The following is a 24,999-nucleotide window of genomic DNA, read 5'->3' as shown; positions in this document are numbered from 1 at the left end:
AAAAAAAAAGTTTATTCATACTTTATTGTTATTATTATCTTATTTTGGTTTGTTTTCTTCTTTTTTTTTTCTTTTTGCTATTTTCTTTTTTTCTTGACGACCCCTAACACGAGCCACAGTATATAATGTGACCCCTGAGGGAAATTGAGTTTCCCACCCCTGCTTTAGATACATTAATATATTGTTTATAAACACAACTTTTCTTTTTGGAATTAAAGTGTCGATCGAGTGGCCTTGAGTCACCATCAGCAGGTCGTTGAACAGGAAGACTTCTCTCTGGTGGACGCTGCTCCTCTGGGCTCGGTTGGGATCAGGAACCTCGAACAGCTGACAGCAGCAGACCAGTCGTCGGTGAGCCAGCGACAGAACCTGGACCAGCACAGTAGACGTGTGACTGCAGCTCCTCAAGGAGGAAACAACAACGTATCAGCAGGAGACTCACCGGCTTCTTGCCCACGACCATCCTCTCCACCGCCTGGACCTGAGACACGTGGTCGTCGTTGGTCCTCAGCTCCCACTTCTGGATCCGTCCATAGATGGCCACCAGAAGGTCTCTTGGGATGTCTTGACCGTTGTCGACACCTGGAGAGGAGCAGGAGTCCAGACTGTTAATCTACAAAATCTTTTTTTCTTTGGTTTTCTTTGGCCGACCTCGGAGGTTCTTGATGAAGTCCTCCAGCTTCATCTTCCGCTCCGGCTTCACGTTGGGACTGTACATGTCGGTGTTGAGGAGGATGATGGCGAAAGCCAGAATAAAGATGGTGTCAGGATTCTGGAACTGCCGTATCAGCACCGGATTACACACACAGTACCGCTGACTGCAGATACGAAGAGATAGAAGATCATATTTTAGAGCTTTAAATAAACCTTGTAACCAGGAAGTTGAAAATATATTAAAAAAAAAAGAATATTACAAGATAAATATTTGGTTAAAACAGGAAATCATTGAAGATAATTAATGAAAAATAACTAAATGAAATAATTCATTTTCAGAAATTATACTAGATTTGTGTTTAACAGTAAAAAAAATTGTTTATATATTAGGATTTTAAAATACATTAATGTACTCAAATGTAGAGTAAAGATACAAATAACTGAGTATTGAATGGTTAAATTAAACAATGTTTTTTCATTTACATTTTTTTGTTTTTTAAATATTGAATTCTATATTTTTAAATAATAATTATGTAAATTGTACATTTTGTAATTTGAAACTTCTTTTAAAAATAATGGAATTGAAATAAAAGGATATTTTTTTAATTGAATGGCTGTTTACACAGAGAGAGTTTGATATTGTAATATATATATAGAAAAGAAAAAGAATCTTCTAAATTCAATTTGTAGCCTTAAATGAATATAAATAAAGTAAATGAATAAATTAAATATGAAAATAACTGAAGATAGTATATCAGAGTATTGAATTTAAATGTTGTCGTTTTAATAAAGCATCAATTTTTCCAAAAATGTTTAAATAGAATATTTTGTAATTGGATGTTTGTTTAATGGTTTCATATTCTAATTCTAATTCTAGAACATTTTCTAAATTAAATAAATATATATATATAAAAATGTGTCCATATTGGCACAATTTTAATATTGGATTTCAAACTTAAATGTATAAAATATAAAATATAAAATATAGGTATACTAGTGCCAACGTGATATATTGAATATATAAGGCTACAAATATAAAAATATCGAATTTTTAAATATTTTTTAAATGAAATGAAATGAAAATATCAATTAAACATATCAAATTAGAAAAATATATTCCAAAACCATTTGAATTCAACATATCAATTTACACATTATTGAAGACACTTATTCAATTACAACTAATTCAACCTTTCAATGTAGGAAATATTGAGTTTAATTATTCAAAACTTCAATAATTTGATGCTAAAAACAACTATGAATTGCTACATTCAACCATTAAATATTCTAAAAGCATTTATTTTCAAATTATTATTAATAAAAATGTTTTTCAGTGATGGTTTGTGCTGTTGTGGTTCTCAACGGACCTGAAAGCCTCCACCAGTCGCTCCACCCTCTGAGCTTCGCCCTGCACTTTAATCTGAGCCTGAAACTTCCTCAGAGCGTCGTCCAGATCCATCCCGGAGAAATCCATCTCGTCCAGGACACAACTGCGCACAGGAACACGTTAGTAACTCACTTTAAGGGATGTTTAACGGTGGTTGGCGACACTCACTCCAGCACGTCTTTGTTGAACTGCTGCCTGCTGCCCAGGAACTCCCCGATCATCTGGCGGCTCAGACCTTTCCGCTCCAGGATGAACCTGGCGATGCCCACCGGCGTGTCGGACACAAACCCCCTCTCGATGAGGTACTGGATCCCTTTCTCCGGTTTCCTGAAAACATTTTTAATAATTGAAATTTGTTTGGGCAACAAGAGCCAATCAGGAGCGACGTCTCACTTGTTGAAGAGGTTGAGGCCGATGCGATACTGCCGTCGCTGCACCACGTCGTTGTTGAAGGCCGGGGAGTCCCAGCTGTGGTGGCTCTCCCTCTGGTAGGTCTGCTTCCCCACCGAGGCCCCCCCGAGGGGCTCCCGCAGGCTGTCCCGGGACGAGGACCCGGAGCTGCAGTTGTTGACGGTGGTGTCGTCGTTGGAGTTGGTGGTGGTGGAGTTGACGCTCTCGTTGTCGCCGTCCGAGCACAGCAGGTGGTGGTGGTGGTGCTGCATGTGGTGGTGGTGGTGCGGGTTCTCCATGTTGGGGAGCGCCGAGGACGAGAGTGGGGAGGGCGTGAGCGGCGGCGGCAGCGGCGAGAGCGGGGTGAGCGGGGGCACGGGCGAGGGCAGCGGGGAGGTGGGCGACTCGGCGTACGGGTGGTGGTGGTGCAGGTGGTGGTAGTGGTGCTGGGCGAAGTGGTGCTGCCCGTAGGCGCCGGCGGCGTGGCCGTGGTGCATGTGCATGACGTGGGGCTGGTTGTACTGGGGGTGGTGGTGCAGGATGGTGGGCAGGTGAGGGATGGGCGGCGGGTGCGGGTGCGGGTGCGGGTGGGCGTGCTGGAGGGGGTGCGGCAGGGGGTGCGAGGGCAGGGTCCGGGCGGACGGCGTGGGCAGCGGGACCGGGGCGGGGCTTCGGGTCTGACCCTGTGCCGTCGCCGTCGAGCGCCCGTTGGGCTTGTGTTTGATTGTCCCCTGTGGGGAGTCGGCCTCGCTGCTCCCGGCGCCTCCTCCTCTCTCGTCCTCCCCGCTCTCCCCTTCTCCTCCCCTCCTCTCCCGCTCCCTCTCCCGCTCCCCCCCTGAGGAGTCCTGCTCGTAGACCAGGCGTCCGATGGAGCCTCGCTCCGACCTGAGTTCGGAGATGAAGGGATGACACAAACAAGAAAAGAAACAAGTTAGCCTCTTTCATTCACAAAGAAGTAAGTCTTGCAAACTCAACATCGCAACCCTCTCCGTAACTTAACAGCTCCTGTAAGGCTTTGCCGCCCAGCCAACTAATCGCAGCTGTCGTTTACTTTTCACTATTGCGACAAAGACGTAGAGTTTGAACACAGTATGTTGGCGTCCAATCAGCCGTTAGTACAAAGAGCATTGGGTAGCAAGGCATCATGGGAGTTTACCATTTTTTTGCCAAGATGTGTGAGGTAATAAGTTCTGCAGTTTTGTTTTTATAGGTCATAAATATATATGTACATAGTTCGTTTTTCTTTCTTTTTTTGTATTTTTCTTTCTATCATATTTGGGCTCTTCTTCGCTCGCTTGTGGCCCCTCACAACAGTCGCTCTATATAATGTGGCCCCCTCAAGTAAGTAAGTAAGTAAGCCCAAGCTGGGGTGTAAGTCTGGATCAGATCACTGATGTAAAGGAGGAGTCTGACCATGAATAGATCTGAAAGTAAGAACCAGAGTTTTAAAATTGATCTTGAATGAAACTGGAAGCCAGTGAAGAGTTTTAAAGATCGGAGAAATGTGAGTTCTTCTACTAGAGCAGCTCAGAAATCTCGTTGCAGAGTTTTGTATTCACAAGATGTGGCGTCGCTCACCTGTCGCTCATGTCCACTGAGCTGTCACTAGGTGGTTCTATGGTCAGGACCGGGAGGTGTCCTCCTCCTCCTCCTCCTCCCCCTCCTCCGGCTCTACCCCTGTACTCCCCCCGACACTCGGTGCAGGGGGTGCTGCTCCTCCGGCTGTTGTTGCTGTTGCCTCCTTCCGTCTCCCGGCTGTCCTCCCGGCCTCCCCCGCCCCAGTACTCCGTGTCGGAGCTGGAGTTGGGGTGAGACAGCGGCGAGGACGGCGGGCGGGAGAGCGGCGAGGAGGGGAGGCAGCCGTCGTCCATGTACAGGGTGACGTCGCTGAAGGAGGTGGCGGTGCTGTCCTCGTGCATGGCCGCCCCTCCTCCGATGCCCGCCCTCCCGACTCCCCCCGCCCGCCCCGTCACGTGACGGGCGTTGTTGCGCCACGTGCACTGCCGGTAGTCTTCCTCCTCGTCCTCGTCGTCCTCTTCGCCTTCCTCCTCCTCCTCCTCTTCCTCCTCCTCTTCCTCCTCGTCGTCCTCCTCGCCGTCGCCTCCCGCCTCCTGGGAGTCCTCCCGCCCGGACTGGCAGGTGAGGGAGTCGTCCATGGAGTCGGCGAGCGACTTCACCTAAAACAGGAACATTTTAAAAACTAGAAGTAGTAACTCTTCGCAAAATTGCAACCCTCTCCGTAACTTAACAGCTCCCATAGGGCTTTGCCGCCCAGCCAACTAATCAAAGCTGTCCTTTACTTGCTACAAAGACGTAGAGTTTAAACAGTATTTTGGCGGCCAATCAACCGTTAGTACAGTACATAGAGCATTGGGTAGAAAGGCATCATGGGAGTTTACACATTTTTTGTCGGGCTTCCGGGTCACGTTGACCCTGAGATAACACAAGGGATACCACAAACACATTTGTTGTTGGGCTTTCAGGGTCATGGTGACCCTGATATAACACAAGGACTACCACAAACACATTTGTTGTCGGGCTTCCTGGTCACGTTGACCCAGAGACAATACAAGGGATACCACAAACACATTTGTTGTCAGGCTTTCGGGTGACGTTGACACTGAGAATAAATATTTGGTTAAAACAGGAAATCATTGAAGATAATTAATGAAAAATAACTAAATGAAATAATCATTTTCAGAAATTATACTAGATTTGTGTTTAACAGTAAAAAAAATTGTTTATATATTAGGATTTTAAAATACATTAATGTACTCAAATGTAGAGTAAAGATACAAATAACTGAGTATTGAATGGCTAAATTAAACAATGTTTTTTCATTTACATTTTTTTAGTTTTTTAAATATTGAATTCTATATTTTTAAATAATAATTATGTAAATTGTACATTTTGTAATTTGAAACTTCTTTTAAAAATAATGGAATTGAAATAAAAGGATATTTTTTAATTGAATGGCTGTTTACACAGAGAGAGTTTGATATTGTAATATATATAGAAAAGAAAAATAATCTTCTAAATTCAATTTGTAGCCTTAAATGAATATAAATAAAGTAAATGAATAAATTAAATTGCGAGACAAAGACGTAGAGTTTAAACAGTATTTTGGCGCCCAATCAACCGTTAGTACATGAAGCATTGGGTAGCAAGGCATCATGGGAGTTTACTGTTTTTTTGCCAAGATGTGAGCGGTAATAAGTTCTGCAGTTTTGTTTTTATAGGTCATTTTTAGACCTTAAAAAAAAATGTCGCTCCCACCTGCTTGGAGAAGGAATCATCCAAGTCTCCGGCTTCCTCCGACACCTGCTGACCCACGGACCCGTGACCATGTGGCTGCCGGTCGTCGAACGAATACTACACGGACAACAACAACATAAGGTTCAGCGACATGATGACTACGAAAGAAAAAAAAGCTTCATTGGTTTGTACCTGCATCCTCATGTTGGACAGGATGATGCGCCGGGTCATCCTGCTCTCCGACGCCGAGCTGCGCAGGCGCTCGAAGTTCTTGTTCATGCGGTACCGTCTGAAGGCCGTCTGGATGATCCTGGCGGCCCGCCGCGACACGAACTGGCCGCCGTACTTTCTCTCCAGCATCTCCACCTGTCAACACCGGCATATTCAGCATTTTAATGGCGTCTGGAATATATGGAATAACATGAAACTCCCTTATGCTTTCAAGCAAATGTTGCACTTTGTGTTTCAATATTAAAATAAAAAGAATAAAAGTATTGAAGTAGCTTTTCAAATGTTGAAAACTGGATTTTATTGTTTATATATATTGTTGAATAAATAATTATAAAATAATTATGAATTATTTTTTACTTGTAAAATAAAAACTTTTGAACATTTTAGAAATTTATAAATTAAAAAAACATTTTTTGTATACAAAGCACAGTTCAGACACAATGTGCGCCTATAGTGTCACAAAGTGCTTTTTTTTATAAAAAAAAATGGTAAAAGTTCATTTAAAAACACCGCATAAAACAATATATGTTCCATTCACATCATAAAGTAGTATATTTAATTATTGAGGTAAAACACAGTAAAAAGAATGAAAGAAAGTAAAAACTTAATGATAAATCAAAGTCAAGAGTCAACCTGTTATCTAAAGGTCAAAGTGACCCGAAGGCCCCAAAACAAATGTGTTTGTGGTATCCCTTGTGTTCTCTCTGGGTCAAGGTGAACGACCTCTCTGGCTTTCATAAATACATATGCAGTGGTGGAAGTTGTTCACCTCTAACACGTTTGCTGTCAGGCTTTCGGGTCACGTTGACCCTGAGATAACACAAGGAATACCACAAACACATTTCTTGTCGGGCTTTTGGTTCAAGATGACCCTGAGATAACACAACCTTTGATTGAATTTAATTGTTAATAAAACTGTCCATTTCATGGTGACGAACGTTCCCGTGTACCTTCTTGTCCTGGAGGTCTGTAGAGAGCTCATAGCTGTCGGATAGAGCCTTGCAGCGTTTGCTCTCCTCCTCCTCTTGCTTGCGGAGCGCCAGACTGGCCGGCTGATGGCGGGTCCTCTGAGCCCAGGCAAGACTCGCCGGGCTGGGGGGAGAGATGGGAGAGCTTCCCTGGAAGAAGCAGTGGAGGTTCTTGAGCTTAGAAAAAAATTACGATTTAATTATTATAATTTAATTCAAGCATTATATGTTAAATTTAGTTCTTTTTTTTTAGTTAATTCAAAAGAAAATCATTTATTTTTAATATTTTTATTTTTTACTTTTTTTTTATCTTATTGATCTGTGTTCACTTTGTTCTTTGCACTTAGTCACTGCTGTGTCGTGACTGGAATGCCTAATTTCTCAAAATAATTTCCCAATGTGATCAATAAAGTTCTATAAATCCATCCATCCATCCATCCATCCATCCATCCATCTTTCAATGCTTGCCTTGTCAATGAACCATCTTTTTTAACTTAAAATGACAATTTAAAAAATCATTTTTTTACCTGGAGAAACCACACAACTGCTATATACTGGAGACTCCAAATAAGGTAAGTAAGTAAGTAAGTAAGTAAGTAATATTTATTTATATAGCGCTTTTCGAGACCAGGGTCACAAAGCGCTTTAACAATCAAAACAATACTCAAAACAGTACATACTTCAAAGATCAAGACAACACCGAGAACAACACAGGAGTTCGAGAAATTCAAGGAAAAGCCTGAAAGGTCAAAGCAGGAAGCTCTAAAACTTTTAACGTTACCACTTTCAGTAAATCCAACATCATCAGTTTAAGAATCCAATATCTATATATTTAAATATCAAAAAATGCTGAGGACTTTGGACGAAAAAAAAAAACGTGAGCAACCTTCTGGTCTCTCTGTACCTGTGTATGCCCGTGAGAAAGACCCAGCGCCGCAATACTGGAGGATCCGTACGGGTCGCAGGGGCTCGTGAGAGGGCTGTTGCTATAGCGATAGAAGGGAGGCGGATGCTCGAAGGACGGATCTGAGAAAGGGAGCGCCTCTGCACACTGAGGGTCGCCCTCCACGCTGAGGAGAAGGAAAACACAGAGCGTTAGCGAGGCTCACTTGCTGCAGCAGTGAGTGCGACATGAACATCCTGGACTGTTGTTGCAATTTTATGAATTTATAAACAAGGATTTTCGTGTTGGAAGTGAGACGCTTCTTGCCCATGACAGAACCTCCCATCTGTCACACCCCAGATCCACGTCTGAGATCTTGACCCGCTGACGAACTGACAAACGAAGGAGGCAGAGAAACAGGCCGGCCATAATTATTCTCCATCAAAGAGGCTCTTCAGCAATAATCTAAGGCACCCGTGAAGCTGGCAGGGACGCACACGTGGGCACTGCCAAGCTCCATCACACACACACACACACACACACACACACACGGTCACATGATGTTGACTCATGCTCGCGGAGTGTCTGCGGGAGTGAAGGAAATGTGGGTGTACAGCGTTGTGTGTTCAGGAGAGACACATCATCGGCGTGTGGGAGAGAGCGTGTTGGTGTTGGGGTCCTGCTGATGACGCACATGCTCTTTTTTTTTTAATTTCATTTTTTAATCAAATGTGAAATTCACTAAGTCTTCGCAGTTGTTTTTGTTTTTTTTTCTGTTGGGTCACTTCACAAAACAGGTGTGTCTGGTCCCTTTCGTCGTGTTGCATTTTCGGTGTTTAATTCCCTTTATGGGACTGGTGTGACGTCCTGGACAACAGACACATATCATGTATCATTTTTTATCAAAGTTATTAAATGGTTTATATTTCTATAAAACATGTATACAATACAATATATATATATATATATTTGATTCAAAATAAACACACAAATAATTAAGTAAAATTTTGTGATGCTATTAAATTTCCGGCCACCAGACAGCACGAGTCACTAAGTCCTCCGCAGCTAAAGGAACAATGGCCGAGGACGAGAGGATACAGTTGACTCCGGCAGCTTTTAATGTTGATGTTTGAACATATTTTGGTGGAGACCGAGGACGAGAGGATACAGTTGACTCCTGTAGCTTTTAAAGCTGATGTTTGGACATATTTTGGTGGAGACTGAGGACGAGAGGTTACAGTTGACTCCTGTAGCTTTTAAAGCTGATGTTTGGACATATTTTGGTGGAGACTGAGGACGAGAGGTTACAGTTGACTCCTGTAGCTTTTAAAGCTGATGTTTGGACATATTTTGGTGGAGACTGAGGACGAGAGGATACAGTCGACTCCTGCAGCTTTTAAAGCTGATGTTTGGACATATTTTGGTGGAGACTGAGGACGAGAGGATACGGTCAACTCCGGCAGCTTTAAAGCTGATGTTTGGACATATTTTAGTTTGAAAAAACAAACGACAGCAGTTACGACTTTGTCAAGAGTCATGTGGTCTGTAAATTCTGCAACACCAGAGTCAAGTACTCGACAATACTACACATATATACTTGTTACTACAGTATTGTAATATATTGCAATATCTCATGTTGTTACCCTTGTATTGTGATACATATCATTGCAAATACACACCCCTAGAGGAAAAGTCAACCCATTAGTACAACTGAAAAGAAAAAGCACAAAAATAAACAACTTAAATAAAAATCGTATCATTTCTGATAATGATAATCTCTCAAGGTCACCATATCATTATTTATCTACTTTGATTTTGAGCCAAACATCCAGTGGGCCACATAAAATGATTTGGCGGATCTGTATCTGGAAAAACATTAAAAATGGCTGTGATGAGTCAACAAGTTGTGTCATAAAGAACAAAACGTTAATTCAATTAAGTCGTAATTTGATCCGGAAATCTTCGACTTTCTTTGCTTTCTTTACACATTTTTCCTAGAGATTCCATTTCTCTTGCTACATCCTTTACAATACTTCACCACGACCTTCCTCCTTCTCTGCTATTGTATTTATTTCAATACATCTTTTCTCGTGACTCATATTTTTCGATTTGGTTTCCTCTCCTTTTTTTCATCTCCCTGGCTTTCCTCTGAATAATATGCCGTGTGAAGCCACACGACTTCTATCCGGGTCAATTCTCAGTTAGAGGTTAGTTTAATATGGATTAAAAAAAACAGAAAAGAAGACTTTGAGTGTGAAAACGTCGTCACAACAGCGGATCCTCTCGCTGCAGTCATCCATCCCCGATGAAACTGCAGCAAAACTGAGAGGATGAAACTCCAGGTAATTGCCAGTCGTCGTTTCTATCCTCACCTACTCGCTTTTCTCTCTCTTCTCCTCCCACCGCTGCCTACTGTGGTGCTCCCTCTCTTCGCATGTTGCCTTCCTTTATTTCAATTTTTTTTTTAAATCTCTCCTCATAGAAAAGCACTTGCAGGGGTTGAGGTGCGTTTGATTTATCCATCAGCTCAGCAGTAAGCTGGCACATGAGCAGGGAAACTTTGGATGACATTGAAAACCAAAACCAGTGCCACTATATTCATCCAGTGAGTTTATACAACAGGGGAAGATTTAGATCAACAACCATGACAAATAAAATCATCTACAGATACTTATCATGTTCTGTACCTTCGTCTGAAAGTCTTCTAGTGGTTGATAGCGTCAAACTTCCCTCCACAAGAGTGCAGTCGGTATGTTTTTCGAGGAGATTATTTGGGTTGCGGTGCCTAAAATCGAAGCGAGAGCAGCAGGGGCGACGGGTTCACTTGAGCATCTCGAACTTCCACGAGTCATTATGCAGACTTGAGGGAGTCTCATTAACAGCGGTTGATCCACAGCAGATTGAGAATGAAAACTGTGACGTAAACTTCGTCTTAACTTCTCGATTCCTTCCTTAATTCTTCACATCCATCCACACATAAAAGGGTTTTCCACCATGACATGAACTGAATTTTAAAGTCACCCTTCAATTTATCAATCCAGGCATCCTTCTACTAATCCAGTGGTCTCCAAACTTTTTCTTTTCTAAATATTTTACTAATAAAATAGAGCGTCTTCATCATCCACATGTTTCCAATACGTTTCAAAATAGATATAAATCACATAATCTTGTTATTCTTGAAACTACTGAGACATATTAAAGTTTTCCGTTTGTGCAACAGGTATTTACCGCATGATATTTTTTGCTAGTGCAACTTTCCTGTGCAATTAAACTGTTTTTGGACAAATGTTCACCAATGTGATAATACATATGTAAATATAATTTATAAATGTGAAATAAGAAATCATTTCGAAATGAAAATCCACTTTTTATAGAATCATAGCCTCAATAATCGGAATCGAATCGTGATATAGTTAAAGATTCCAGCCCCTAGTGGCAACCATCAGGTCTCTCTTTGTGGTTCTAAAATCTTAAGATTATTATTATTTGTTGGTTTTTGATTTATTTAAAAGAAAATACTCTTTCTTCGTCGTTCCATGTATCTCATGAATTAATATTAAAATTCATGTATCCTAGCTCATCAATTATAAGTAGGGATGCAAATCTGGTGATACGACAACGCTACGATGTATTACGATACTGTAGGAAAAACTGTAAATTGAGTTAAGAATTTAATAGTAGTAACATTGTCATAGCATAGTAAATACACTGTTTTAAATGCTTAACATTAGCTTACTGAATTCAAACAGAGGGAACTACATTTTTATGTCACCAGAGAAGAAGTCAATATTTGCAATTTAATTGTTTTAATTGTTACTTTAAATTTTTTTAAAAAAGATTCAGTATTGATTGTTTTGAGTGTTTGCTGAACCACAGATATTTACATTTGAATCATTGCTACATTTTCAAAAACACAGCTTAGGTTTTATCTTGCTTTGGAATGTCACAAAAAGACACATGACAGCTTTAATGAGATAAGGTATCAGGAAGAAATCTAAGTTTGCTTCATTTAACACCATCTGTTCTGTTTTCATGGCTTAAGTTTCTTCCCGTTTTCTCGAATAATAAACAACTTACTCTGGAGTATAAAGCTTCGACCGAAACAGTGAAAATGGGACATTCAACGAGAATATTCTGTATTAAACTCTCCTTGCAAGTAAAATAGTTGTGACTATAAACCAGTTCTAATCTCTGATGTCTCTTCCTGGTCTAAGCTCATCATGAAAACACTATTAATAATAATAATAAAAAGGTGTATTAATATTTTCCTACACCCTTAATTATTAGCTAAACCATGGGTCTAGAAGCAACTCGACAATCCAGCGACCCATCTTCCCTCCGCTCTCTCCATCCGTCCATATATTATTTATCCGTCGTCCGATCTATAAATCCATCCATTAAATTCCTATATCCATCCATTAACAAATTAATCTGTCCGTCTCTTCGAGTGGATCCATTTATCCCCCTGAAATATAAACACCCTTTCAAATCAAAGTGTTGTGCTGAAGGGAAACTACAGCTCGACGCCATCGAGTTTGAAAGACATCACAATAAAAAAAAGATTAAATGTCAGCATCCATCCTCAAGAGGAGTCTCTCGCGGAAGCTTTTGGAAATCATTATCTCGCTCGCCCTCTTTTAAAAAAAAAAACTTTAGCATATAAAAAGCAAACAAAAGCCAACATGGTGTGATGTCTGAAGTGAAGTCATCGAGGGAGTGAGGTCGGGCCCGTGAATAATCGGATCATCATGCTGCTGGTGCACTGGTGTCAGACCCGTGGACTCGCTGCCTTTTTTTGTCACACTCGCTCCCAGTATGTCACGACGGCTCTTCATTTACGGCGAGGAGTCACCGCCCGTCAGCCTCACATGGCCGATGGAAACTAAGTCAAGAGCAGCCGTGGAAACACAGTGAAGAGCTGCGTCGCTTCTTTTTTTTAAATTATCTAAATAGTCACTGATCATCTGCTGCCAGACGTCTTTAGTCCGACCAGGAGACACAGTGTGAAGTATTCAGGGGGGATCTTAAGTATTACTAAGAATCTGGTGATATAGATCGATAGATACTTTATTGATCCTCTGGAGGAGAAATTATTTTGTCCAGAAGCAAAAAAACACATCCATCTGTTCAAGCATCTACAAGTAGATTACAATAAATACAATAAATTCATACAAAATTACAATAAATACATACAAAACATATAGAAAGACAAAAATAAATAATAGAAAAATTTGCCCCAAATAAGCAAAAAGTGCATGTCACGCGACAGGGGTAACGACAAGATATATTACGATACTGTAGTAACAAGTATATATTTGTAGTATTGTCGAGTACTTGACTCTAGTGTCGCAGAATTTACAGACCACATGACTCTTGATGAAGTCGTTACTGATTTTTATTTGTTTTAGAACCAAAATATGTCCAAAGATTAACTTTAAAAGCTACTGGAGTCGACTGTATCCTCTCGTCCTCAGTCATCACCAAAATATGTCCAAACATCAGCTTTAAAGGTACTGGAGTCGACTGTATCCTCTCGTCCTCAGTCATCACCAAAATATGTCCAAAGATTAACTTTAAAAGCTACTGGAGTCGACTGTATCCTCTCGTCCTCAGTCATCACCAAAATATGTCCAAACATCAGCTTTAAAGGTACTGGAGTCGACTGTATCCTCTCGTCCTCAGTCATCACCAAAATATGTCCAAACATCAGCTTTAAAAGCTGCTGGAGTTTGACTGTATCCTCTCGTCCTCAGTTATCGTCGGAATCCCGCCAGATTTCATTCTTCCCTTTAGCTACGGAGGACGTAATGACTGCTGCCATCTCAGAATTTCAATTGCAACAGAAAAATTAACGAATGCTCTGAATATTTGCATGTTAATTAAAAACAAATATGTATATATATTATTTTATATAAACCAGAAAATTACTATGATATGATTTGATATCGAAAACTTAAATAACTACCAATTAAATATTGATGTTATTGTGAAAAAGCAAATTGCGATATTTCTTCACACCCATAGTGTTGATAGGAAAGGTGAGTTGTATAAAATAAAATAAAAATATATCTTTTTTAAGACTTTATTGAAATATAAAACAGGAAATAACTATTATGAAAATTAAAATTGGATTTGAAAGCCTTCCAAAAATTACATATAAATATATATATATATATTTTTTTTAATGGCAAGACATTGCTGTTGAATATTGATTCAATATCATGAGTTATTCACGTCGTATTTACTTCAACTAAGGCTGTAATAGAGTTTCATCTCCATCCTTTTCATAGACCTCTTCGATATTGAATCCTCTTCAGCATCGGAAACGAAGGTTTTATTTGGCTGTTTATCTTCGAGCCTCCCGAGAGATATTTATCGCCTCCAGCCGACGCAGCGATCGGCTGGACTTTCGTCGCAGAAAAAGAAAACGCAGACGACGTTCTGTCAAAGTCACTCTTGCGGGAGGTCAGTGTGTCGGTCTCCTGTAATTAATTCCACTCTGTAATTAACTGCGGTCGTGTGTAATTACGCAGCTGCAGAGACAACAGCTGCTGTCGACGGGGCAGCGGCGGAGAGCAGACGCCTGCATGGGAATATATACATTCTTGACCTTGAGGAGACCCAACCTGGGGTTTACCTCTGCCAAGGAGGTTAAAGGATAAGTGGCGATTATATTTAAGAGAAAAAAAAAAAAAAAAAAAAAAAAGTGTTAGTTAGAAAGGAGAAAAAAATGTGTATTTCAGTTGTTGGTGTGGATCTATGGAAAGAGCTCGAAAAAGGATGGAATTAATCGATAATAAATAAATAATAAAATAAATAAATCTTGTGGATTGTTCAATATTATAATACTTGTTGTTTAACTTATAATTATACAATTATAACCATGAAAATTTGTGGTACTATTAATTTTAAATTAAAATTATTGAACTATTAATAGATTAAGTAAAGTAGAAAGGAGTAAAGGTCTTAATTTTATCTCCTTCTTTTCAAGCACCAATTTATTGTTAGTGGTTTTTTTTTATATTTTATTTTATCTTTAAAATGGAAAAAAATCATTAATTCATTACATTTTTTTGTCTAGAAAAAATAACTATGAGGTGACTAAGGATGAGAGGATACAGTCGACCCTAGCAGCTTTTAATCATTTAATTAAAAGATCATTTCATCATAATTAATTATTTTTAATAAAATAAATGGAGTAATGTGACTGAGGATGAGAGGATACAGTCGACTCTAGCAGCTTTTAATTATTTAACTAAAAGCTAATTTAATTATAATTAATTGTTTTAATAAAATAAATGGAGTAACGTGGCTGAGGATGAGAGGATACAGTTGACTCTAGCAGCTTTTAATTATTTAATTAAAAGCTCATTTAATTATAATTAATTGTTTTTAATAAAATAAATGGAGTAACGTGGCTGAGGATGAGAGGATACAGTCAACCCAAGCAGCTTTTAATTAAGCTTTAATTGTTTAATTAAAAGCTCATTTAATTATAATTAATTATTTTTAATAAAATAAATGGAGTAACGTGACTGAGGATGAGAGGATACAGTCGACTCTAGCAGCTTTTAATTATTTAATTAAAAGCCTTTTTAATTAAAATTAATTAATTTTATTAAAAAAAATTGAGTAACGTGACTGAGGATGAGAGGATACAGTCGACTCAAGCAGCTTTTAATTATTTAATTAAACGTTTTTTTATTATAATTATTTTTTTTTAATAAAATTAATGGATTAACGTGACTAAGGATGAGAGGCTACAGTCGACTCTAGCAGCTTTTAATTATTTAATTAAAAGCTTATTTAATTGTAATTAATTATTTTTAATAAAATAAATGGAGTAACAGGACTGAGGATGAGAGGATACAGTTGATTCTAGCAGCTTTTAATTATTTAATTAAAAGCTTATTTAATTGTAATTAATTATTTTTAATAAAATAAATGGAGTTACGTGACTGAGGATGAGAGGATACAGTCGACTCGAGCAGCTTTCGATTGCTTTTCTGTTAACGTGCCAACGTCTCCTTAGTGCAAGAAAAAGCAACAAAAAAAAAAAGCAGAAATAAAAGGACTATACATACATGAGGATAAAATAAAATACCAAAAAATGCATCGACCTTCATGCGACAATAGTGATAAAATGTGCTGTAATAGAAAATCAATTGGAAAATCTGGATTCAAAATATATATATATACACATTTTATTATTATTACGTTGTATTGTTTCATTTAGCAAAAACCGTGTAGTTATTAAGCCATAATTCTGGTCAATATCTCAGTAGCCAGATTGGAACCAGCAACCACACAGCTCATCGGCCCTGGGGGCCCAAAGCGCTCCACATTAGGACACAACAGGGACCCTTTGAGAAATGTGTGTTATTGAGACACAGTTCATTGAGGCCTTGTTTCAACAGAGAACGTGTGTGTGTGTGTATGCGCATGAGTGTGTGTGTTTGTAAACACTTTTTGTGTGTGTTTTCCGTGGCTGTTGCTGAAAACAGGCACCAAATGGCACTAAACCCCGAGGCGTGGAGATGCTACTAACAATGTGTTTCCCCCACATCTCCCTCACACACTTGATGCCTCTCTCTCCGCAGCAGATGGTCTGCAGAATTCTTTACATGTCCTTGCTACACAACATGTCGCCAAGTATTTTAGGGATAAAGGAGAGGCCGTGAAACAGAGATGTCGTACCTCAGCGGGACTGAATACGAGAATCCAGCGGGAAATGGTTTGCAAAGAAAGTGTAGATCATCATCTGCGTAAAAAAGACTGTGTTTCGAAAAGCCTCTTTAAGGACACAACGTCACACGGAGAGTGGCTTCATGCTAAAAATGGCATCTCGTCTCCTCTGGCCATCTAAATTTTAAGGTGCAGTTTGTGCTGCTGCCTGAGTGCCATCGGGCAACGCCACGCTGCTGCTGCTGGAAACAAGGCTAAGAAAGGATGACGTGATTGAGTCTGACTTGTCCCGAATGCACACGCGTTCCCTGAATTCCTTCCGTTCAGCGACCAGTTTTGACAACCACCTGAGCTGCATTTTTGGACGAAAAAAAAATACTGCAGCCCACCAATCACGCTCGAGCACATCTAACTCAGATGTGGCCTGCCAAGGTATTTTAAGTGGCCCCGCCAGGTGGCTGTCTCGAAATCACAGTAGATTAATGTTCATGTTGATATGTTGAGCTGTAAAGATGTCAGTGTTTAAGATAAGATAAGGAACTGAGATTATAGATGTCAAAAAATATGAGTAAAACTGGAATTTGACGAATAAAAACACAAGTTAAGTAAAAATAGATTTGGTTTTGCCTGTGACTTCGACTGCTTTTGGCCACTTCTATGATTGCACTAGATGGTGAACTATTAAAGATTTGATGTCGACCAGTTGACAAAACACCAATTAAATCATATTTAAATTAAAGATAAGGTCACTTTAGATGGAGAATTCGAAATGCAAGAGAATTGTAATCCTCAATAACAAACAAATAAATCTTCAATAACGCTTGATTAATTCTGCGAAAACATGATTTTCTTAAAGTCAAACTAAGGGTTCAAGGTGCGATTTTATGTGAGAACTTCTCATTTAATTCAAAAAGTACATAAAAAAAAATAAAGTTCATTAGTAACACTGCTTTCTTTTGTTTTGAAACCAAAAGCTTCAAAAGCTGCTGCAGTCGACTGTATCCTCTCATCCCCAGTCATCGTCTTTCCTTAGGATTATTTTAAATACTTAGTCCAAAAATGTAAACGAGAAAACAATTTAAAAAAAGAACAAAATGTGTTGTTCAATAGACTTGACCTCAGTGGCCAGTGAAAAGTTTCTCTGCAGACTGTCCTCATCGCTTTCCTCAGTCCGTCAATTTGGATTAAACGGGGCCATCAGCCCAAAACTAATCAAATTACAGACCATAACGCGCATGTCTGGACAGTCATTAGTGATCAAATGAGGATCAAATAATGTGATCGAAACCGATTGTGATGTTTTTGAAAGAATGAACCACATTATTTTAAAAGGTTCATTAACAAAAAGAGTGTTAATCCCAACCATAGCGTGTCCAGGTCAATGTTTTGATTAACGCCGACAGATTTGATCGACCGCGGCTCCGTCTCCGACCTCCGTTGATACCTGTCGGTGCGTCTCTCTACTCGCGAGTAATGGCTGCTGGACCTCGAGTCTTCATGACGGCCAAAAATTCCTAATGCAGGCTCTGGCAAGACGCCGCCTCCGCCTGACCTCGACTCGCCTTTCTCCGTAAATCAGACGCTGCCAAGTTAAAAAACCGGGGCCTTATGGCTAAACAATAGTAAAAAAAAAAGGGTTCGCTTGCTCACACCATTTTGAAGATCATCCACCCCACCCTTTAATTCCCCCGCATGTTGAAGATTAAATGGAGATACCGTGTTAAACTATCTTAAAGCTTTTCTCTTGCGATGAAAAGCGCTGACTCCGCAGATCTGGGACACAAGTGTACTCAAGTGCACTTTGCTGGGAGTAACTGGCGGATTCTATTAAAGTTTTTAAAAAAAAGCGAAGGATTCAGCTCGTAAACGGTCATTTGAGTCAATATCTGTGTAGGTTTCCTCGACATTCCTTCTCTCCTGTCCCTCCGGGTCGACGTAAAAAAAACGATTCCAATCCTGGGAAAAGCTTCTTGGAAAAAAAAAAAAGCGCCAGCGCACAATAAATCAAAGGCAGGAAACACAAAGACGGGGATGAAGGAGGTCGTGGGGAAGATGCCGTCAGGCAACAATACGCCGCTGATTTTAGAGTATTTTCTCTAAGCGGGGAACACTTGAGGACCCCGAGAGAAACTCATCATACGCTCATAATATCTGGATTTTTCGAGCTGATTATTTAATTCCGTGGAAAAACCACGTGACGTCTCCAGTTTCTGATCGTTTTACGATTTTATTCTTTATCGTTGAGCTTGTTATCTACAGTTGGTTAGCTGCAGCTAAAGTGCTACTCGACTGTCCGGAATGCCGCTTCAATCTGGACCCGGGTACACGGAGCTTCTAATCCTTTCCCAGGTTTTCTTTTCCGCAGTTTAATTATCTACAAACAATGCATTAAGATTTAATTCTCGCTGAGGAGCGCAGAGCAAACACAACAAATTAACCATTGCACCGTGTTAGTTTAATAAAAGCCCATCTGTGTGAGATCCCTGCCCGTGTTTACGCAGTAGATAAAACTGTACACAATTCCCTGCTTTTTTTTTTCTCGACGCTGCCGTTATTGCAAATAAAAGACGTGGCTGCGCAGACGTAACCCGGGGAATTATTTTTCATCACAATCAAGAACCATTCTATGGAAGCGGTGCCTTTTTCCACTTTGTTTCTTTATTTATTTTGAGTTATTTTTGGATTTTCAAGAAGTTTTTTTTAACAACCCACAACACAGTTGCTAGCACTGTTGGTTCTTGTGTTAACACAAGAAGTGTGTTGATTTTAAGACTCTATTGTATCATGTGTGTGTGTTTTTGTTTGTACAAAACTCTCTTTTCATTGAAATATTGTCATTAGAAAATTATCTTAAGCCCCGCCCACTGACGATGCTTCATTTTTCTGGAGATTAAATCTTGTTTACCATAGCCATGCCCACTCTAAAAGCACTCTGTGAGTGGTTGAGCATCAAGGTTGGTCACCGCACGTCATCAATCCCGGAAGTCTCCACCTCCAAGGGACTTCTCTGTATAAACAAAGCAGGGGCGTGATTACAGCTGGCTGGAGGAGGAACCGAAGACATTATTACATCATAATCGGACCTCGCTCTCGTAACCTCTCGTTCGCCGAGGTTTCATCCTTAAACTTTATAAAAAAAACAACTATGGTCCTCATTAGGGACTAATTGCATCTTGGAGAGGAAGACTTGGACATTTTAAACATGTGAGTGAGTCAGGAGAATTGAGGTTAGACATTAGTTGACCTTTAGCTTAACTTAATTCTATCTACACTAATGCAAAAAGAGAGTTAATCAAATCAAAATATTTAAGACCTTGGCTCCAGCAAGGGTTTGAGAGATGTACTATTTGACATATTTGTACGAAACAGTGTTCTTGTAAGAAGTTATAAATGTATATTATTAGTGTATCCTGTTGGTAAAATGTGTTCAATTCAATGAGACTACAGTCTGTCTTTAATGAATATGTGATGTATAAAATGTTTTTTTTTTTGTTTTTGTGTCTTGACTTTAAGTAGAATATGTATGTATTCCTCTTAAATCCATTTTCGTTTTCATGAAATAGATTCCTTGTATTGACTTTTATTTGTGGATTTATACTTTAAAAATCGATTCAGGATATTATAGACAAAACCTTTCACACTTTTGAGGTACTTACATTAAAATTATATATATTTTCTTAAGTATAGTATTAAAATAATAGGTTTATTATAACATTAATGGATTTTTTATTTTATGCCAATTTAACTTGGGAAATTCTAAACATGTAAGAATTGTTAAAGTCATTAGATTTAAAAATTCATTTTGTCCGATTTGTGAATAATGGATGGAAACAAACCCTGGGAACCAAAATACTAGAGATCCCAGAGGCTGATAAAAGTCTTAAGGACATTGTCAGGATGTTTTCTGGACACATTTATTACATTCCGCTCTACTGACCAGTCGTTTTCCAGAAGTGGTTCTAAAGCTAAGCATAAATATGTGTTTCTTTCATTCCCAAGCAGAAAATCAATATCCTAACAGTATCATATCTGGCTTCGTTACTCTTAATGACGGACGCCGGGCCGAGCTGCGAGCAGGACGTGTGCAGTCAAGCAGCAGGTCCGCTGCCGCGCCAGCGAGGGAGGCTTCAATCATTTGGCAGACTTTGGTTTGGCATGGATGCCCTCTGCTCCGGCTCAAATCAGATGAATCATCAGTGTGAAGGTCAGTGTGTGTGTGTGTGTCCGGGACGTCTACTTCCAAGTGTGTTTACTTTCCCCCTGAATTTGGTCAACAATTATGAATGCAATTCAAATAATACTCAAATATATGGTCTTTATATATAAATATACAAATACAACTAAAGTAATTAATTAAGGGTTGAATAAAATGATTACATTTATATGGAATAAACAATTGAAAAATCTTTTTTTTAATGCAGAAGCCATTTGAGGCCATACAGGTATATAGGAGAGATAACTCAATCGTCAACAACAATCCCTGGAAATGTTAACAATTTTTGAAGACCATTGCATTAATTTATGTCAAAAAGTAAAGATACTTTTTTCTTAAATCACATTTTAAGTCAGAGTCGCTACTTTAACCTCAGAATTCTGACTTGTAGGTGAGAATTCTGACATTATTTTGGCATTTTTTTCTCCTCTTGTCTTAAATTCTTTATAAATTCTGTCAGCAAAATATAAAATATATGTTTATACAATGCTGTTAAACTGTAAGAAATTGAAAAGGAAATACTCAATGATATAGTAATCATAATAATAATATAATTAATTTAATGAAAACCTCAAGTTCTTATCTTCTTGGTTCCAATTAAAGAATAAAAACCTGTAAATCAGAATGAAAATCAATATGCTTTTGATTGACGAGCAAAGTTTAACTCAAGCATAATTATAATTTGTGAATCAATAACAACATTTGTTTATCTTTTTGAACTTCATCTCAAAGAGTCAGAGGAAGCAACCGATCTAAAACAACGACCTGCGGTGTGAAAATCAGATCAAAAGCAGCCGGAGCCAAGGTCAACAGGAAACACCTTCCAAGTGTCACTTACATCAAGCATCCTCGCACGCGGTCAGACAGAGGTCGCCGTCACCTGGCGAAAGTGCTCAAGATCAGACCGAGTCAGTCGCAGGAACCAGACGGACGAGCCCATTACTGCCGCGCAGATGGGAGTTCAACTCCTGCTTTACGGTGGCCATGGCAACCGATCCAGGCCGTTCGAAACACAATCAGCGGATGACGAGATCTTTTCTTTTCACACGGTCTCACTTCTTGCGTTTCAACGCCTCCGGTTATAAAACAGCAAGACAAAAAAAAAAAAAACAAATGCAAGTGAGAAGACATTTAAACCGAGCTCAAAGTTTACAGCAATATATCACATTTAGCCGAGCACGACGGCGTCTCCCTTATTCTGGAACGATCTAATTTTCTCTGAAGACCTGGTGGAGTTAAATCTTTTTATCTTCTACTACAACAAGCGGGAATTCATTGTATTTCCCATAAAAGACAAATTCATGAGGCAGGGAAGTCCAAATATAAACAAGATTGTGCGCAGGATCGAGAGCAGCTGTGCGGTTTCTCAGATCCTGGAGAGTTCAAGGCATGAGGAGCTTCTACAATTTTATAATGGAGGGAAACCAGCGACTTCTATGCAAATGGTGGGAGTCGCTTTTGCATCCTTTTTACCATCATTTATTTGATATCAGAGAACAGCAGCGACAGTAGGATGACAGATATTTGTTCAAGATTGAAGATAGAAAACTAGGAAAGCACCAAAAAAAAGTCTCATTTCTCAGTATACAGTAAAAAAAATAATAACAAAAAACACTTATTTGATGAAAGGGGGGTTTATTTAGGTTTAGTTATTGAGGTTTTCTGATTTTAAATGATGATATTCAACTATTTTAGTGATCTGGTGCTTGAGAAGCAACAATAAGTGGCAATACTTAAGTACTATTTCATTCTTACTTTAAACTACAGACCATAGAACACATTACATATATTTTGTTCATGTACATTTATCATGTTTGTGATAAAACAAATGATAAGATAATTTTAGCCATTCATCCATCCACCAATAAATGAATCCACCCACTTATCAATCCATCAATTGTTCTACCCAACAATCCATCTAATAATGTATCTATCTATCCATTCATCCATCCATCCATCCATTCATCCATCCATCCACCGACACACCTGCCATATCATCCATTCATCCATCATTTATCAACGCTTGCATGCATTCATACACCAATCCATGGACAATTGATCCACCAATAAATTCATCCACCTATCCATCAATTCATGCACCCATCCATCTTTCCACCCATCAACTTATTCATCCTTCAACAATCCATCAATTAATCCACCCATCCATTCATCAACCAATTAATTAATTGACAAACATACCAACCCATTAATGTATTCACCATCCATTCATCCATAAATAAATTCACCAATTTATCCATCCATCTATTGATTTATCCACCTATCCACCCATCCACCCATCCACCAATGAATTAATCCACTCACCTATCAATCCATCAATTCTTCTACCCAACAATCCGTCCAATAATGTATCCATCTATCCATTCATCCATTCATCAATCCATCCACTCATCCACCAATCAATTCACTCATCCATCCATTAGTGTATCCATCCATCTACCCACCGATAATTTCATCCACCCACCCATCAATCCATCAATTCTTCCAGCAAGCCATCCATCCATTCATCTATTCAAACATTTCTTAATTTATCCACCCATCCATCCATCCAATAATCTATCCATCCATCCATCCATCCATCCAATAATCTATCCATCCATCCATCCATCAATCCATTCATTCATCCACCAATCAATTCACTCATCCATCTATTAGTGTATCCATCCATCCATCCATCTACACACCTACCCATCCATTCATCCAATCATCCACCCATCCAACCACCAACATACACCAATTTACCCATCAATTTATAACTCACCCATCTATCCACCGACCCAACCATCCAATCATCCATCACCTGTTCACCAACAAACTTTCTAGTACTAGTACTTTCCATCTATAATTTCATCCACCCATCCATCCATCCATCCATCGTCTCTCAAAAACTCTAAACGATTAATGGTGGAACATGTTCAAGGTTACAGCAGCGTGATACAGAATACCGTATACATTGAGAAAAAAAAAGAATCATTAAATGAAAGAAGGTAAAGAGCTTCTTACACTATCAGAGTCATCTTCCCAGTTTCTGGGATTACCTCCAAGTTGCAATTTTAATAAAATACTACATCCATTTACACCAAACAGCAGCTGCTTGAGTTCATGCTTCATAATAATATCTAAAAAATATATAGTTAACTAAAAACATTCAATCTTTTCCGGAAGGTAATAGTATTTAATCAGCTTTTATTTCTTTAACTTCAAAAAATATAATCTTTATTAATGGAACTAAGGGGGCACTAAACTCTACTTAAAATGTTAATCCCTCCAGGAACGACAGCTTGTCACATTCCTGCACTCTTTCTCTTCCGCTAATGTCGAACTGGCTCATTTAGCGGGTTGATTCCGGGCGTGGCTATAAATAGACATTGTTTGTCTTCTCTCGCAGGTTGCTGCGTCGCCAAAACACAACCTGCAGCCTGGACACATCTCAAATTTAGCGCCGCGCCGCGGGTCACCGGCTGCACACTCGGCCGCCTGCCGCCGCGAAGATGGCAGGACTAGAAATATGTTCCCGTTCAATGTCGCCTCGTGTGAGAGAGGAGAGGGGGATGAACAAACAAGGAGATCTTGACGGTGAAGGGACGGTTACAGTAGGAGGGTTAACCTGGGTTAAAGGAAGCGGGGTTTGGAGTCGGAAGCAAGTGTAGAAGATTTAGCCTCCGGCTGCAAACCTGATTACGATGAAAGGAACGTGAAGAAAATGGAGTCGGAGGGATCGGGGGGGAGGTTAAACAGGGAGGAGGAGAAATGTGGTTCAAGGGTGGAACATGAAAAAGGAGAACAAGAGGCGGGCATGACTAAGAAAAACATGAAGAAAGTATGTGGACGGAGCTGGCATGAAAAGCATGGATACGGTGATCCTTTAGGATTAGAGAAACTGATTATACAGTATAATATACGCAAATCACAGACCATTACAATCAGAAAAAAATGCTTGAATTTTCGTTCTCTTCACTTTAACCTTGAGTTAAAGTTTTGGCAGTTCAAATTTTTTTTGGATTAGCAAAATGTTCTATTATAAGTAGAAGTCAAAACTGACCAAGACTTGATTAAATGTAAAATAAAAATAAGCTCATAAAATGGCAAGAGACTGAAAAAACAAAATATAACACTCATCAGAAAGGCGCTATATAAATAGAGATTATTATTATTATTATTATTATTACACTATAAAATATGACTGCACGATATTGTAAAAAATGTGGGATATTTGATATTAGCGTCTTGAGTTGCAGTGTCGATATTATTGAGATATTTTTCCCTTCACCCAAAAATGTAGCTGCGTGCACCGAACTTTGCCATGAAAAAGTAC

At 39.3% G+C, this 24,999-nt stretch overlaps 1 protein-coding gene across 1 annotated transcript in view; it reads right to left on the bottom strand.

Annotated features, from left to right (window-relative positions):
- Positions 1–24,999, bottom strand: part of LOC148059445 (IQ motif and SEC7 domain-containing protein 2-like) — a 105,121-nt gene that overhangs the window by 9,759 nt on the left and 70,363 nt on the right. Inside the window, exons 3-13 of the mRNA XM_087782106.1 lie at positions 7,790–7,955; positions 6,868–7,035; positions 5,879–6,052; positions 5,708–5,803; positions 4,010–4,608; positions 2,435–3,316; positions 2,210–2,368; positions 2,022–2,144; positions 652–818; positions 443–582; positions 244–369 (exon numbers count right to left, since the gene is read on the bottom strand). Coding sequence (XP_087638232.1) covers positions 244–369; positions 443–582; positions 652–818; positions 2,022–2,144; positions 2,210–2,368; positions 2,435–3,316; positions 4,010–4,608; positions 5,708–5,803; positions 5,879–6,052; positions 6,868–7,035; positions 7,790–7,955 — 2,800 coding nt within the window. The remainder of the gene's footprint in view (positions 1–243; positions 370–442; positions 583–651; positions 819–2,021; positions 2,145–2,209; positions 2,369–2,434; positions 3,317–4,009; positions 4,609–5,707; positions 5,804–5,878; positions 6,053–6,867; positions 7,036–7,789; positions 7,956–24,999) is intronic.

This window comes from Callionymus lyra, chromosome 19 (genome assembly GCF_982586985.1).
Source record: "Callionymus lyra chromosome 19, fCalLyr1.hap1.1, whole genome shotgun sequence".
Classification (NCBI taxonomy): domain Eukaryota; kingdom Metazoa; phylum Chordata; class Actinopteri; order Syngnathiformes; family Callionymidae; genus Callionymus; species Callionymus lyra.
Note: the sequence above shows the minus strand (reverse complement) of the source record. Positions and strands in the feature narration are given on the sequence as shown.